The sequence below is a fragment of the Aquarana catesbeiana genome, linkage group LG03 (genome assembly GCF_042186555.1).
Source record: "Aquarana catesbeiana isolate 2022-GZ linkage group LG03, ASM4218655v1, whole genome shotgun sequence".
Taxonomy (NCBI): Eukaryota; Metazoa; Chordata; class Amphibia; order Anura; family Ranidae; genus Aquarana; species Aquarana catesbeiana.
Genome location: NC_133326.1, coordinates 78,614,953 through 78,633,498, shown reverse-complemented (window position 1 = coordinate 78,633,498; position 18,546 = coordinate 78,614,953). Strand labels below are relative to the sequence as shown.

The 18,546-nt window shown below is 44.0% G+C and overlaps 1 protein-coding gene across 8 annotated transcripts in view; it reads left to right on the top strand.

The window, feature by feature from the left end:
• MYO5A (myosin VA) overlaps window positions 1–18,546 on the top strand; it is a 290,881-nt gene that overhangs the window by 96,955 nt on the left and 175,380 nt on the right. For all 8 annotated transcript variants that reach the window (XM_073618728.1, XM_073618727.1, XM_073618732.1 and 5 more), the window contains exons 2-3: window positions 14,301–14,411; window positions 17,390–17,561. In XM_073618728.1, the coding sequence (XP_073474829.1) occupies window positions 14,301–14,411; window positions 17,390–17,561 (283 nt within the window). The remainder of the gene's footprint in view (window positions 1–14,300; window positions 14,412–17,389; window positions 17,562–18,546) is intronic.

Genomic DNA, 18,546 nt, shown 5'->3' with positions numbered 1-18,546 from the left:
ACTATGAGATAAAACAAATTCAGGAATATTCCTTTATCACATTGTTTTGCAAATCTATGTACACTACAAACTGTATGATTGAATTGGTTCTGTATGTTGAATTGTATGATTGAATCGCTGTTTTACTAACCTGGCAGCTTATTATTCTAAATAAGAAACCTTCATTTTGTTTGCAAATATTAAAGATTCTAACTTCCAGCAAGAATAAGTCCTCTTACATTTAAAGAGCACCTGTCATTTCAGATCCATCATGGCAGCGCCTGTTAGCGGGCATCCACTCACCTGCTGTTGCCACATCCCTCTCCTTGTTGTGTCACTGCCGCATCACAAGCCATCCCATTAAAGTGAATGGAACTGTCAGTGAGTCAACAGCGGGTCAGAGGAGGAACTGCTGTGGGACAGAAATTACAGTTGCTCTTTAATCACTTCCCGCCCGGCCTATAGCAGAATAACGGTTCAATTATCCTGACTGGGTGTGGCGATCGGAGGTGCTGTGTGTCAGTCTGACACACTACATCTCCGATCGTGGTATGGAGCCTCTGACGGAGGCTCCTTACCACGTGATCAGCTGTGACCAATCACAGCTGATCATCACTTGAACCAGGGAGTGCCGGTAAATGGCATTCCTCGGTTCACACTGACAGGGAGAGCCGATTGGCGGCTCTCCCTGTCAGAGGGTGGGGTTTGTGCTGATAATCAGAACATTGATTATCAGCACAGCCCCATCAGATGTGCCACCACAGCTGCCAAAAAGGTGCCTCCTCAGCTGCCAGTCAGTATCCCATCAGAACCGGCTGTAGGTGCCCATCATAGTGCCAATCAGTGCCCTACAGTAACACCTATCAGTACCTCATCATCAAGTGCTGCCCGTCAGTGCCGCCTATCAGTACCCATCGGTGCTGCATATCAGTGCCGCCTATTGGTGCCCATCAATTCTACATAGGAAGGGGGTGAAGGTGCCTGGTATTGAAGTGGTTAAAAAATTATGATTTAAATCAAGCCTTTTTACTAGTGATTTAAATCAAATCCACCCACACCATAAGTGACACTAAACTCTGGTTTAAAAAAAAAAATCTATTCTGTGTATTATTAACTCAAATATGTACCTTCTATTGCTCTCGGCCTCCTCTGAATCTCTAAATTCCTTTTTCTTTTTTTTTTTTGGTTTGAGGATTAGAAGGTGGCTTAGTTTGCTCTCCATGGTCCCACTGTATGAAGGAATGTGGCCACCCTCTCTTGCTCACTCTGCAGATGGACTACGGGATTTGTAGTGTGTATAGAGCAGTGTACATGAACACAAATAACATGCACTGCTTAGACCCCTTTCATACTGACGTGCTTTACAAGTGCTATAGCGCCTGCATAACGCCTGTAAAGAGACGCTACTGCCTCTCCAGTGTGAAAGATCGAGTGTTTCACACTGGAGCGGTGCGCTTGCTGGACCTTAAAAAAACTGCTGCAAGCAGCATCTTTGGAGTGGTGATGGAGCGGTGTATACACCGCTCCTAAACCGCTCCTGCCCATTGAAATCAATGGGGCAGCGCGGCTATACCATCGGCATAGCACTGCTGCAGCAGCGCTTTGCGGTGGTTTTAACCCTTTCTCGGCCGTCAGCGGGGGTAGAAGCGCCCCGCTAGCGTCCGAATAGCGCCGCGAAATTGCCGGTAAATCGCCGCTAAAAATAGCGGCGCTATAGCGCCAACGCACCCACTGCCCCAGTGTGAAAGGGGCCTTACTGTTTACTTTTTTTTCTTTAATCATTTTTTAATAATATTTCAACTAGACTACAAGAACAACCATTGGATCACACCTTCCTTAACCACCTCAATACAGTGCACTTACACCCCCTTCCTGCCCAGACCAATTTTCAGCTTTCAGCGCTCTCACACTTTGAATGACAATTACTCAGTCGTGCAACACTGTACCCATATGAAATTTGCGTCCTTTTTTTCACACAAATAGAGCTTTCTTTTGGTGGTATTTAATCACTAGTGGGTTTTTTATTTTTTGTGCTATAAATAAAAAAGACCGTAAATTTGGTGAAAAAATGCCTTTTTCTTTGTTTCTGTCATAAAATTTTGCAAATTAGTAATTTTTCTTCATAAATTTTGGCAAAAATTTATACTGCTACATAGCTTTGGTAAAAATAACCCAAATTAGTGTAAATTATTTGATCTTTGTGAAAATTATAGAGTCTACAAACTATGGTGCCAATCACTGAAAATTGATCACATCTGATCACACAGATGTAGTGATGGTCTATCTCATTTCTTGGTACACTCAGGCTCGGTTCACATAGGGGCGACTTGTCAGGCGACCTAGTCGCCTGACAAGTCGCCTCCCGTTCTGTGCTATGGAACCGTTCTAATAGGAGCGACGCAAGTCGCTCCGACTTAGAAAAAGGTTCCTGTACTACTTTGGGGGCGACTTGGGGCGACTTGCATAGACTTCTATACAGAAGTCGTTTTGCAAGTCGCCTCAGAAGTCGTTTGCAGGTCGCCTCGCTGAGGCGACCTGCAAGTCGTGCCGCCCCTGTGTGAACCGGCACTAACAAGTCAGAAAAGTACAAATACCCCCTAAATGACCCCTTTTTAGAAAGTAGACATTCCAAGGTATTAAGTAAGTAGCATGGTGAATTTTTTTAAGTTGTAATTTTTTCCCACAATTCTTTGCAAAATGAAGATTTTTTTTTTTTTTTTACAAAATTGTCATATTAACAGGTTATTTCTCTCTCAGAGCATATGCATACAACAAATTACACCCCAAAATACATTCTGCTACTCTTCCTGAGTATGGCGATACCACATGTGTGAGACTTTTACACAGCCTTTCCACATACAAAGGCCGAACATTGAAGTAGCATCTTCATGCGTTCTACGAGCCTAAATGACACATCTCATTTCTCAACCACCATTTACACTTTTGAAGGCCCTGGAGCACCAGGACAATAGAATTGCCCCCAAACTGACCCCATTTTGGAAAGCAAACACCCCAACGTATAATCTATGAGGCATAATGAGTCTTTTGAACGGTTCATTTTTTTCCAGAAGTTTTTGGAAAATGTGGAAAAAAATGAAAACACATTTTTTTTTACACAAAGTTGTCTATTTATCAGATATTTCCAACACATAGCATGTACGTAGCAAAGATGAAACCCCAAAATACATTCTGCTACTCCTCCTGAGTATGGCGATACCACATGTGTGAGACTTTTACACAGCCTGGCCACATACAAAGGCCCAACATTGAAGTAGCATCTCCATGCGTTCTACGAGCATAAATGACACATCTCAGTTCTCAACCACCTATTACACTTTTGAAGGCCCTGGAGCACCAGGACATGGGAATTGCCCCCAAAATGACCCCATTTTGGAAAGCAAACACCCCAACGTATAATCTATGAGGCATAATGAGTCTTTTGAACGGTTCATTTTTTTCCAGAAGTTTTTGGAAAATGTGGAAAAAACTGAAAACGCATTTTTTTTTTTTACACAAAGTTGTCCATTTATCAGATATTTCCAACACATAGCATGTACGTAGCAAAGATGACACCCCAAAATACATTCTGCTACTCTTCCTGAGTATAGCGATACCACATGTGTGAGACTTTTACACAGCGTGGCCACATACAAAGGCCCAACATTGAAGTAGCACCATCAGGCGATCTACGAGCATAAATGACACATCTCATTTCTCAACCACCTATTGCATTTTTGAAGGCCCTGGAGCATCAGGACAATGGAATTGCACCCAAAATGACCCCATTTTGGAAAGCAAACACCCCAACGTATAATCTATGAGACATAATGAGTCTTTTGAACGGTTCATTTTTTTCCAAAAGTTTTTGGAAAATGTGGAAAAAAATGAAAACGCATTTTTTTTTACACAAAGTTGTCTATTTATCAGATATTTCCAACACATAGCATGTACGTAGCAAAGATGACACCCCAAAATACATTCTGCTACTCCTCCTGAGTATGGCGATACCACATGTGTGAGACTTTTACACAGCCTGGCCACATACAGAGGCCCAACATCAAAGTAGCACCATCAGGCGTTCTAGGAGCATAAATGACATATATAATTTCCTGGCAACCTATCATTTTTGAAAACCCTTCATATTTCTAACACATAGCATGCACATACCAAGAATTACAATCCAAAATAAATTCTATTGCAGAAAGGGTAAAAAAAAAGCATTACCTGTGCTTTTAGTAGTATCCACAGAGGAGAGCACTGGTCCAGGCAGCAGGCAGGGAGGTGCTTAGCGACAGCAATATTAACTATCCAGGCAGCAGGCAGGAATATTGTCTATAGTCGGCACAGCACAGTCCATAGAAATTGTCCAGGCAGAGACAGCCAGCACAGCCATAATATTGGTCCTGGTACACTGTTAACTGCAGACACTCGTTATTGTACCGCGACAGGCATGGGCATGGTGGCAGTAAGTCAGCAGCAGGCTGAGGGCCACAATCAGGTAAGACCTGTGCACAGGGGCACAGGGGTAGAGGCTTCGACCCACCCAAATCTCTATGAAGCCTCCGGACTCCAGACCCTAATTCCGAAACCCGGAGAAAACAAAAATAATTGTTTTCTCCAACCGGAAAAACAATTCTGGAGCCCCTCACATATGTGAGACCCCTGTGTACTACAGTAGCAGGGCAACAGATCAGTCCAAGCGGTAGGCAAAAGCATAGTCCATAAAACAGGCCAGGGTCGGTTCACATGTAAGCAGTCCAAGCGGTAGGCAGTAGAGTAGTTGATAAAACAGGCCAGGGTCAGTTCACGTGGAGGCAGTCCAAACGGTAGGCAGAGGCATAGTCACAAAACAGGCCAGGGTCAGTTCACATGAAAGCAGTCCAAACGGTAGACAGAGGCATAGTCAAAAAACAGGCCAGGGTCAGTTCACATGGAAGGCAGTGGCATGGTTATTTGGGAAAGAATGGAAAATGGTCAGCACAGATGATGAAAATGGGGAAATGGTTAAAAATATGGGCTAATATTTTATGGATGTGTGATAAATTTGGAAGCATTCACCAATGCAAAGGCCAGGTTGGGAGGGACACTGGGGACAATGGTAGCTGGTATCTCTTCTAAATCCTCTTTTGGTGCACACGCGACATTTTTTTTTGCCGTCTTCGGCCTGCTTCAGATGGTGGAATGCTGAAGAGGAAGTGGCGCTCATGGAGTCGGCAAACAGCCTCAGAGCGAAGGTCTTCTTGGGGGGGTCTTTGGTGATAGATGAGGGACGTGACAACTTCTTCTATGAATTTTAGGAAGGGGGCGGGGCTTTCAATGGATTTGGTGTAGACTACGTAGGAATTGTAAATGGCCAAATGGATGAGATAAATTGCTACCTTCTGAACCAGGACCTCCTGATTGACAAATAGGGCTGAATCATTTGATCGTTAAAATCTACCCCCCTCATGTAGAGATTATAATCTTGGACACATGTTGGCTTTTCAATGGGACCTTGTCTTCTTTGTACCACAATTGCAGTGTCTTCATGGATGGTGGACATCATGTGCACGTCCCTCTTATCCTTCCAACTCAAGGCCAGCACTTCGTTGCATCTCAATGATGCTCTTTCCCCCCTTCGCAGCTTTTTGTTCACTAAAGATTGTGGGAAGCCCTTTCTATTTTTTCTGGAGGTTCCACAGGCCAGGGTTTTTGCAATGTATAAGTGTTTGAAAAGGGGCAGGCTGGTGTAAAAGTTGTCAACGTAAATGTGATATCCTTTGTTTAGAAGTGGGTATGCCAGGTCCCATACAATCTTTCCAGTTGTGCCCATGTAGGCCGGGCACTCGGGGCTGGAGCTGGGAATCTTTTCCTTCATATATGCGGAATGCATACAAATATCCCGTGGCTCTCTCACATAGCTTGTATAACTTTACTCCGTATCTGGCCCTTTTGCTAGGAATATACTGCTTTATTCCTAGCTGGCCTGAAAAGGGTACCAGGGACTCATCGACGCAAATTTTCTGATCGGGGACATAGAGTTCTGCAAATTGTTGAGAAAAGAAATTTATCTGTGGGCGAATCTTGTATAACTTGTCGTAATTTGGATGATTGTGGGGAAGGCACTGGGTGTTGTCGCTGAAGTGAAGAAAGCGCATTATCATCTTGTATCGGGACCTGGACATTAGGGCAGAAGAAATGGGCATATTGTGGATGGGGTGGGTGGACCAATAGGCATGTCCTTCATTTTTTTTTTTGTAATCCCCATGTTTAGGGTGAGGCCCATAAACATTTTGAACTCCTCCAAATTCAGATCTCTCCACTCAAAAGGACGGGCATAGGATGATTGGGGGTTGTTGGCAATATATTGCTGGGCATACAAATTTGTCTGGTCCACAATAAATTGCAGCATAGTGTCGGGCAAAAACATATGAAAGAAATCAATCTCTGAGAAATTTTGGGTGTTGGTCTGCACACCTGGCAGTGCTGTGAACGGGGGAATAATTGGCGATGCCGAGTTGGAAGGCAGCCATATTGGGTTGGCAAGACCATCTGGCATGTATGTAGAGGCCCTGGCTCTTGGAGGGTGTGACACTCCAGTAGTTGGATTGGAATTTCCTGTGCTGGTACTCAGGCGTGATGTGGCAGGACTGGTACTGGGTCTGGGCATTTGTTCCTGGGGCCTATCGCCGGCGGCAGCGCTGGTACTGGGCAATTGTTCCCGGGGCCTAACGCTGGTGGCAGCGCTGGTACTGAGCCTGGGAATTTGTTCCTGGGGCCTATTGGTGGTGGCAGCGCTGGTACTGGGCATTTGTTTCCGGGGCCTAACGCTGGCGGCAGCGCTGGTACTGGGCCTGGGAATTTGTTCCTGGGGCCTATTGGTGGTGGCAGCGCTGGTACTGGGCCTGGGAATATAATCCTGGTTTCCAGAGTGCCGTGCCCTTTTGGGAGGGACCCATTCTTCCTCCGAATCATTTGTCGATTCACTATTTGGTTCAAATGCCGAACTTGAATCAGAATCCAAATTGGAATCTGATGAGAACTCCCCGTTGCTCTCATCGGTCATGGAGAGGATCTGGAACGCCTCCTCACTGCTGAATACTCTTTTGGACATGACGCGGTGTGACAGGTGGCAGGTGACGGTCACTGATGGGCTGTGCGATAGGTGGCAGCTGACGTTCACTGATCGGTGATGACGGTGTGACAGGCGATGGCCACTGATGGGTGACAGGCCACGGACACTTTCTGGTGATGGGTGACGGTCACTAAAAGGTGACAGGTGATGGCTGACGGTCACTGATGGATGACAGGTGATGGGTAACGGGTGATGGCTGGCGGTCACTGATGGGTGACAGGTGATGGCTGACGGGTGACAGGTGCACCGCTGATGGTCACTGATTTGTGACGGGTGACAGGAGCACCGCTGGCGGTCACTGATGGATGACGGCTGGCGGTCACTGATGGGTGACGGGTGACGGCTGGCGGTCACTGATGGGTGACGGGTGACGGCTGGCGGTCACTGATGGGTGACGGCTGGCGGTCACTGATGGGTGACGGGTGAGGGCTGGCGGTCACTGATGGGTGACGGGTGATGGGTGACAGGTGCACCGCTGATGGTCACTGATTTGTGACGGGTGACAGGAGCACCGCTGGAGGTCACTGATGGGTGATGGCTGGCGGTCACTGATGGGTGATGGGTGACGGCTGGCGGTCACTGATGGGTGATGGGTGACGGCTGGCGGTCACTGATGGGTGATGGGTGACGGCTGGCGGTCACTGATGGGTGACGGGTGATGGCTGGCGGTCACTGATGGGTGACGGCTGGCGGTCACTGATGGGTGACGGGTGATGGCTGACGGGTGACAGGTGCACCGCTGATGGTCACTGATTTGTGACGGGTGACAGGAGCACCGCTGGCGGTCACTGATGGGTGACGGGTGATGGCTGGTGGTCACTGATGGGTGACGGCTGGCGGTCACTGATGGGTGACGGGTGACGGCTGGCGGTCACTGATGGGTGACGGCTGGCGGTCACTGATGGGTGACGGGTGACGGCTGGCGGTCACTGATGGGTGACGGGTGATGGCTGACGGGTGACGGGTGCACCGCTGATGGTCACTGATTTGTGACGGGTGACAGGTGCACCGCTGACGGTCACTGATGGCAGTCCCTTATGTGACAGGTGCACTTTATTGGGTGACACTGGTGACTGTTGGGTGACAGATGACAATTGGGGGGGGCGATGGGACAGGTGTGGTGTTGGTGCAGACACTACAGAACACAGATCGGTAACTCACTGCTTCTGGCTCTTCTCTCCTCACACTGGAAACGGTGAAACAGAAACAGCTAGTTACCGCTCTGTGTTTACATTTATGATTGGCTGTGAATGGATCACAGCCGATCACATGGGTAAACAGCCAGCCAATGGCTGTTTACCGGCGTCGGTGACGAGTAGTGTTCCCGGGAACACTCCGTCACCGACGTGATCGCGCGCATGCGCCGTGCACAATGGGGTGGACCTATATGTGATCGGCCGTGACTTCATCACGGCCGATTACATGGTAAACAGCCATGTCCAATGGCTGTTCACCCCCCTCGGTGGCGAGCGGTGTCTCCGTGACACGCCGCCACCGAAGGAACAGGGATGCGCGCGCACGATCGCGCGCATTCCCTGTTTAAATGGGAGGACGTCATATGACGCCCTCCCGCAACGAGAGCCGCGCCGCCTGGCCGTCAATTGACGGCCGGCGGTCGGCAGGCGGTTAAACCTGTAGCTCGCAAATTATCACTTAATTCAGATTTACCGTGTTACTAATTCCACAACAGTAAAATCAGTCTGTATAATGCAGTAAAGCATGCTTGTTATACTCACTATGGAACCTAAGGGGTTAATCCTCTGCATTGTGTAAAAAGACTGTTTTGATCCTTTATGCACAGATCCTCCTCTTCTTGCATTACCCCCAAAACATGTCCGATAAGACAGAGTTACTGGAGTCAGACTGCACATGCTCAGTTTGTGTATTGCTAGAGAGTTTTTTTTTCTTTTTTTCTTGGGAGAGTGCATGTGATCAGCACAGGGCCAATCAGCACTGTCGAGACAGAGGGTCAGGGGTTGTGCATCCTGGTAGGACAGCCAGTGCAGTGTAAAAATTCTCCTACAAGCTTTAACCAGACACTGATAGAAGTCACAAGGTTGCTATATACTGATGATGAGAAAAGGTTTTTAGCAGTTTATATTTACTAAAATGATTGCATTTCCATGTTCTGTGTACTGTGAGAGACCAGATATAGTGAATGCAGGCTGCTGGGTTTAGTAAGAAGGGTACTGATGGACAGCGCTCAATGGGTTCGATGTCAAAATAGACAGAGTCAGTGGGGGCCATAAATAAAGACAACATTTTTATTCCTTCAATAACAGCTAAAAAGAAAGTAATGATAAAATAAGCCAACGATACCACTAAGAGTCCCAAGGGCGTTGAGAGGCTGACATCATCTGGAAGGCTAGCAGTTTAGATGATCAGGTTCTCTAATCTGGTGGTGGTGTGGAGGATAGTAAACCCTGTGCATCGCATATTAGTACGTTATGTGAAACTTACCTTAGAACAAAGCCCTTCCAGCAGCAGGCTTTCACTGCTGACAAGACTTTCATCTTCACCTGGTCTTCCTTCCAGGTTTGTGAACTCTGGCTGTGTGAGTGGCCGGAGCCGCGAAGACATCATTCCTGTTCATGCACGCTGCCGTTTACCGCCCTGGACTCTGAAGGAAGGGCCTGGGTGGCCGTTTCTTCAGAGCGCATGCACCGGTGATGTAATTGGCTGCATGTACAATAAATATCTCCTAAATGGTGCAATTTTAGGAGATTTTTACATTACCTATAGGTAAGCCTTAAAGTGGAGTTCCACCCAAAAATGGAACTTCCGCTTTTCCGGTTCCTCCCCCCTCCGGTGTCACATTTGGCACCTTTCAGAGGGGAGCAGATACCTGTCTAATACAGGTATTTTGCTCCCACTTCTGGGCATAGATATACCCGAGCCACACGCGGGTATCTACGCCACTTCCCATCCACCCCCGCTGTCTTCTGGGATACACACGGGTTCCAGAAGACAGCAGGGACCAGCAGGATAGCACAGTGCCAGTTGCGCATGCGCAGTAGGGAACCAGGAAGTGAAGCCGCAAGGCTTCACTTCCTGATTCCCTTACCGAGGATGGCGGCATCAGCACCCGACAGCCGAGGCATAGATCGGCTTCGGGTGCCGACATTGCGGGCACCCTGGACAGGTAAGAATCCTTATTTTAAAAGTCAGCAGCTGCAGTATTTGTAGCTGCTGACTTTAAAAAGGAAAAAAAAAAAAAATTGGCGCAACTCCGCTTTGATATAGGCTTACCTATAGGAGGTCCTGAGAAGGTGCGGGCAGGAGTTTTTAGGCGAGGCCGCAGCTTCGGCCTAGTCCGCGGCATCCGGCCTCGCAGACTAGGCCTAAGCCGCAGCCTCACCTAAAAACTCCTGCCCACAGCTCCTCAGGACCAGCGCGGTGAAAAAAAAAAATTGATTTGTTTAAATTTTGAATCGATTTGACTTCTCAACTCGATTCAAGGTTTGAATCGATTTTTTTCCCAGCCCTACCTATAGGTACAAATTATGCACGGGAGTTTACTCCCACTGCTGATCATACCACCAAATACTCGATCATCTGAGAAAAGGTGACTACATTGGAAAGACTTGCATTAGTGATCTTCAGCTGGTTTAGGAATTTCTGTAGACTTTTGTTGAAGAATATTCTAAAACTACAATATCACTCTGATTATCTTAACCACAACGAATTTTGATATCACGTTACAGCTCCAACTCTGTCTCAGTGACAGTAAGTTATGACTATTTTGTCTTGTGACAAATGCTTTTGAAAACTGTTGTTTGCTTCATAATGGCTTGTTGTAATTAAATATGTCAGGCACAACTGTGAACGGTTCTAATTGTCTTTCTATGCTGGTTAATGCTTTAACTAAGGCATTATAATATTGTTTATGCTCTCAGAGGTAAAAAAACGGAATGCATTACCATGGCAATTAGATTATTACACTATATATTTTTAAATGTGTTTAATTTCTTTTTTCACATTTTTAGAATTGGTTTTACCTGCCTGCATATAAGAAAAGAAAAAAACAAAGACCTGTTTTAAAGCCAAACGAACTTCAGTCTTTTTTTCATCTTTCTATCTATTAAATCCTCTGTCCTTGTTTTAACTTTGGATAGTGAAACATTTTTTCCTGCTGGTAAATACCTTAGGGTACTTTCACACTGGGGCGGTGCCGGCGTTGGCGGTAAAGTGCTGCTAGTTTTAGCAGCGCTTTACCACTGTTATAGTGTCGCTTTTATAGTGTCGGCCGATATTGGGGTGCTTTTAATCCCCGCTAGCAGACGAAGAAAGGGTTAAAAGCGCCTGTGTTGCGGCGCTGCCGAATTGTTTTGCAGGCGCCTCGGCAGCGCTGCCAATTCATTTCATTGGGCAGGGCGTTTTGGGAGTGGTGTATACACCACTCCCGCACCGCCTCAAAGATGCTGCTTGCAGGACTTGTTTTTCCCATCTTGCATGCTCACCGCCCCTGTGTGAAAGCACTCTGACTTTCAGACTGGGGAGGCATGAGAGGCGCTTTTCAGGTGCTATTTTTTGCTCTAAAACGCCTGAAAAGTGCCCCAGTGTGAAAGGGGTCTTATACAGCCCACTTCCTGTTTCTTGTCGGGTAAAAAGCCTAGTCTTATGACATTATGCACAGCTCTCTCTCACTCGTGAGAGTTTGCCAGGAAGGGAGAGGGGATGAGTCATAAGAGGGCCAATGAGAGCTGTCGAGCTGGAGGTGTGCCTTTGTGTGTTGGTATAAATCCAGTAAGCGAACAGGCAGCAACTTCAGCTGCCCATAGTTGAAATGGTTGCAGCCAGACTCAGTGGAGGGAGATTTCTGCAGCATATTTGGCAAGTACAGAAACACAGTATATATAAAATAATATGCAAAGTGGCTGGAGGGAAGCTTCAGAATGGCAAAGATGTTTTTATTACAAGTTATGTGAGCAGACTGCAGTTCCTCTTTAAAGGCATAGTTCACCTTTACCACAAAACTGCCTATGCAGGAGCGTCTGTAGATAAAAACGACTGTGCAGCTTTGACTAAAGTTAAATAAAGTCCTTGCTATAGGTGTAGGCCATTTACATATCTTATGAAGCCTGACTGGAATACTCCCAGGACATTGCTGAGGCCTAGTCATCACTACTCACCTCTACCATCACAGGATTGAGCTCTCAAATGCTGAGTTCAGAGCTACTGTATCAGGGGAGAGAAAGAGTATGTGTTGAGGTTTTAGTCAGAGAAAGAGCTCACTCCTGTGATGGTGGAGGTGAGTAGTGATGACTAGGCCTCACTTAGCAACGTCCTGGAAGTATTCCAGTCAGGCTTCATAAGGTAATGTAAATGGCCTACTACACCTATAGAAAGGATATTATTCATCTTTAGTCAGATCTGCACAGTTTGTTTTAAACTATAAACATCCGTTACCTGCATAGGCAGGTTTTTTGTAAAGGTGAACTATCCTTTTAACTGTATCTGAACACCACAAACTGAAAACACTATTTAATTCATTTTTAATAAGCAAACTGTGCATTCCCATCTGGCAGGTAGAATTTGGTGTAATAAATTTGATTTATTTGTAGATGGCGTTCTGAGTGTCAGCCAGGATTTTATGTGATAATTTTTTTGGTCAAAAAGCAAAATCACCCATCCATTCATGTCTCCATGCTTTATTTTGTCATAAAATCACTTTGAACCCCCCCAGCATTTTTAGCCATCTTGAGTTGGGGTATATTAACACCAGATGCAGTGGGACTAAGTTAGGTAGCTATTCCAGCGCAGTTCCACCACATGAACAAGGCAAATTGGCTTGTCTCCTCTGTGCCCGGTTCACACTACTGCGTTGTGGTGGTGTGTGGGCACAGTGTACTGAGAAAAACTACTGCATGCAGCACTATTTATTAACACAGCACGATGAGAGGCAATCCACAATTCTGACCGCAATTTCAAAACGCTTTGTTAAAATGACAAATCGCACAATGCGAATTTCAGATGGCATTCATTTTAATGGCACCTAAAAACGCAGTGCGGTTCTGCCACGGTTTGTCTAGTGATAAATCGCGCTACTATTTTGGGTGACAAGCTTCACATGATGAGGTTTGCTGTGATTTCAGCAGAATTTATTGTGGCAGAACAGCACCACGTTTTTAGGTGCCATTAAAATGAATGGTCCCTGAAATTCACGTTGTCAGATTTTGTCATTTTAGCAGAACGTTTTGATATTGTGGGCAAAATCGTGGTGGTTCTGCTCACAATTCAAAATGCCCAGGTGTGAATGCAGCTTAAGGGCAGATGATTTATGTAGCATTTACTTCCTGGAATCCATCTGCCCTTAGCTTAGGCATGCAGGCAAGGGAGTGTGTTTAGCTGAGAAAACCCTCCCCTCCTCCCCTCCTGAAGACTCCTGGGATGTATGGCATCATTTTGGCCAAAAAACCCAGGAAGCAACTGAAAAAATGTAAAAAAAAAAAAAAGTTTAAAACCTATCTCTTTACTAATGAAAGCAGCATAAGGATTAAAAATAGTTCATGTTGATTGTGTGCGTGTTCAGTCGTGTCCGACTCTTCGTGACCTCGTGGACCATAGATCGCCAGGCTTTTCTGTCCTCCACTGCCTCCCGAAGCTTGCTTAACTTCATGTTCATTGTTTCGATGATGTTATCTATCCATCTCGTTTTCTGTCCTCCTCTTCTCCTTTTTCCTTCTATGTTTCCCAGCATCAGGGTCTTTTCCAATGAGTCTTCTCTTTGCATTAGGTGGCCAAAGTATTTGAGTTTCATCTTCAGGATCTTTCCTTCCAGTGAATATTCAGGGTTGATTTCCTTTAAGATTGTCTGGTTTGATCTTCTTGCCATCCAAGTGACTTTCAGGAGTCTTCTCCAACACCATAGTTCAAAAGCATCAATTCTTCGGCGTTCTGCCTTCCTTATGGTCCAACTTTTACAGCCATAGGTTACTACTGGGAATACCATAGCGTATAGATATTACTAGTGATAGGATTTTGGTGTTGTAATTGTACAGTATTTGTGGTAGAGCGGAGGTTCTGGCGTTGGTCACTGAATAAAGTAGTAATGCAAAGTACTAAAAGCAATGTCATAAAAAGATTACATTCAGCAAACCATGCAAATGGGTATTTCTGATTTAGTGGGTGACTATAAAAGCCTATGAAATTGAGGACCTATTCAACTATTGTAATAAAGCGATCATTCTCTTTTTTATTGTTTTAGCTCGCACGGGTGTGGATCCCTGATCCCGAAGAAGTTTGGAAGTCTGCCGAAATACAAAAGGATTATAAACCGGGGGATACGGTTCTGCATCTTCGTCTAGAGGAAGGCACGGTATGTTATATCTGGATGCCATTCAAAAAGGAGTGTGATGGCTAGAATGTGATGATGCATTACAGCGTCCAAATCATTTTATGTTCTGTAGATATGCTGTCTGGGAAATCTGCTGTGCCTTCAAGGAAAGATCACTTTGCTAGAATGTTTACCTCCTTTTATATTACTAATACAACAATGACTGTTCTGCTGAGCAGTATATTGGGGCTTCATGTACAGAAAATCAAAGTGGAATTAAACTCTGCAATTCATATATTTTTTAAATGGGCCCCCAGGTGGTTTATGCCTTAATGTTCTAGTATGCACTGCATATTGGCACATTAAAATGATATTAAAGGAAAGTTTCAGTTCAGCAATGCGATATCCCAGAGCTCTCCGCTGGCCGCTGACATCTTTGGGCAGCCAGCTTCCAGGACGCTATCGCTGGCCACTGCCATTGGTCGGTCTGAGATGACGTCACTCTGCCATCTTTGGCATTGCTAAAATTGTACAATGAGCTACAAATCCCTTGTAGAATGTGCACTAATCTGTGCATGCACAGCTCAGTTTACATTTTGGTACACTGCTTGTGTGCCGGGATGACTGCACTCCTGAGCATGTGCGGCAGTGATGTCCTCCTTTGCCGGCCATTTAAGACAAGCAATGACCGGCACCCAGAAGAAGACAGGAAGACGAATGGCGGTGATGGACTTCCCTGACCGTTGCCATTTGCCTTTAGTTCTGCTTTAACCCTTCACTGGTCTTTGTTGCATAGATCAGTAAAAAAATACCAATGAGGGTCAATTTATATAAAAAATAAAGGCTTTGGAAATGTTTCAGCATTTGTGCAATGGTCACAAATAATACCCGCAGTGTTTGTAATATGTGTAAAATGTTAGTTTCTATTTATTGACTTTCGCGGGGCGAATTAATCATTCCCTAACATTGGATCCTAAGGGACACCATACATGTTGCAATCTTTATACAGTCAACTTTAGATTTAGCAAAACTATTTAATATGGACCTGTTTAATTCATTCAGTCAGACAGACCCTACATTACATAGTTGGTAGGTCTAAAGGAGGTTTTACAAACAGGTTGTAATGTGTATGGAGAGCCTTAAATCTACCAGAAACGAATGCAAGGGTCTGCCTGATTGAATACAGATTGACTGATTAGGATGCACTGATATATCGGCTGTCAATAGAAAAAAATGTGCCGATGGCCAAAAAACCCACACGATTTTGCCGCAATTTTACCACAATTTTCATTGGTCATGTGACCCAAATGCATCAAAAATGCCACACGGGGGCTTTTAAAAAAAAATGCTTTTTTGCCCCATTTTCAATGCATTTCAATATGGAGGTGCGGTACACCACAAAGGAAGTGCATACGCCAGTGTGAAGACATACATAGAGTAGAGCTGCACAATTAATTGTTAAAAATCGTGATCTCGATTTCCCCCCCCCCACTATCTCTCCGGCAGAGTTTGCCGATTCTTTCATATAAACAAGTGGAGAGACTACTATCTGCTCACTCAGCTGTCAAAAGAAAGCATCAGGGCATTCTGCCAAGTCTTTAACTTGAAACATTGTAACTAAGCTTCCTTCTTAGATCAAAGGGATAGAACTTCTGTGTAAATAAATAATCTGGGCAGTCTGCCAAGTTTTCAACAACCTGTAAATGCAGGAAGTTTAACCACTTAAAGTCTAAATCTTTTTCTGATGCTTCTTTCTTAAGTTAAAATCAATATTTTTTGCTAGAAAATTACTTGGAACCCCCAAACATTATATATATATTGGCAGAGACCCTAGGGAATAAAATGGCAACAGCTGCAATATTTTATGACACACTGTATTTATGTCACACTGTATTTGCCCAGCGGTCTTTCAAATGCAATTTTTTGGGAAAAAATACACTTCAATGAATTAAAAAAAAACGAAACGGTAAAGTTAGCCCAATTTTTTTAGTTTTAATGTGAAAGATGATGTTACGCCGCGAGAATCGTGAAAGAATCGTGATCTATCCTGTAAGCATTTATATATATATATATATATATATATATATATATATATATATATATATATATTATATATTATTTTTTTTAAAACTATCAGTTTCCCTTTTCGGCCAAGTGCATCCTGAATGTTCGGTTTCGGTCCAAAATTTTAATTTCAGCGCACCACTAGTTCATTAAGTAGGTGCTATTACATAGTTTTGGTAAATCTAACTAAATCAATCAAACTATGACTTTAAATGTTATACCAGGAAAATATAAGGATCCAGTAAGCAAAATTGTCTCAGTAATTATTTTTTTATTGTTATTCATAATAACATAAACAATAATAATAATAATAACAATAAAAATACATTTAAATAAAGCACATAAAAACATATAACATACAGTACATGTCAAAAAATGTGGACTAAATAAACACATCTTATATAAAGTATAGTCATTGCACTTCGCAGATTTCCTGCTTCCTTAGGACTAAGACGTATACTGATTGTCTTCAAGTCTATAGCTGTACATTCCATCTATACAGAGAATAACAACATGATGTTATTGACCGTTTTGAGCTTTATTAAAGTACATTAAGATACTGCACCAATTCAAACCTGTTTTAATTTGACATTTTATTGGATTTATATGTTATCTTTTGTACAGTATGTTACTATTATGATGTTATTCTCGAATGGATAGGGCAGCCCATTGAAATGGACATTGACGCACAGGACCCATGCACATGTAGTCGTGTGAACCAAGCCTTAATGGGTTGATGATACTACCCTGTTCTTTCTACATATTATTGATGTTTGTTTTAGTTTTTACATTTTTTTGCTGTATTGTCTCTTGGACATATGTCATCATTGATGTTATTAATGCATACCTTTTCGGAAAAGTGTTAATATAAACTTAAATGTAACTTTTGTAGGTCTGTTTTTAATGCAGACATTATAAAAAAATGTTATGCTGACTGATTGCATCTTGTGTTCAAGGATTTAGAATATCGTCTGGATGCGAAGACAAAGGGGCTGCCACCACTAAGAAATCCAGATATCCTTGTCGGGGAAAATGACCTTACTGCGCTCAGTTACCTCCATGAGCCGGCCGTCCTGCATAATCTAAAAGTGCGCTTTATAGACTCCAAGCTAATTTACACGTATTGTGGTGAGTAGAGGAAAGCTCAGGATACACGAGTGTTAATCATTTTAAAGGTTTCAGTGTCTGTAGCCTGTTCAATCCTCTTTCATTGTCTGGTTCTATGAAATGAGAAAATAAAAAAGCATTGCAAAAGTGAAAATCAGTATGTATTTGCTGTTTCTTTTAAGATGTGAATTTAAGAAGCAATGTATACTATTTGTGTGTAAGCATATAACAAATGCTGATTGGTTTGCAGACTGGTTCCTATTAGAAAGGGCCCCTTTCACACAGGTGGTCCGATCAGGTATCCTTGTCAGTTTTTCAGGGGGACCTGATCAGAAGCTCTATTTTGGTCTTTGGGCAGGTATCTGTAAAAGAACACGTGTCTGTTTACATCTGATTACCTCCGTCCAGTATACTATCGAGCGCCAGCAACAAAATTGAAAAGGTCAGAGTCCTTTTCTGTTTTTGCTGACCTAAAGGAGAAGTATAGCCAAAGCTTTTTTGGCTATATTTCTCCTATGGATCACAGGAGTGCAGTTCGTTATCCACTTCTGTGACCCGTTTTCCGATCCTGGATAACCTGTAACTCTTTCCATGGCACCTATTTAAGGAGGAGAATGTCAACCTCCTTGGACTTTAATGTCCGGGGAAGCGCTTTGATAAACTGTCCGGAATCTGGATTTACCCAGATCTTGGCCATTCTAAAATGCGCCTTTGAAAGAAAATTATGTGTGTGTGTTTTAAACCTCCACAATTCACTGACTATTGAGTCCTTTGACATTATATAAAGTAATTTAATAAAACGCATGGCATAATAAACTAGGTTCAGCAATGTGAAGCAGGATGGGAGATGGGGAGGGGGTGTGGAAGAAGAAGAATGCAAAGGAGGGAGGGAGGAGTGGAAGAAAAGAGAGAAGGTAAAAAAGGAAGAGGGCAAGCTCTTTCTGTCAGACAGTTAAGTAATAAGTCGTAGGAAGAAACCTTCTTATAGAAAATATGGTGGTAAGAA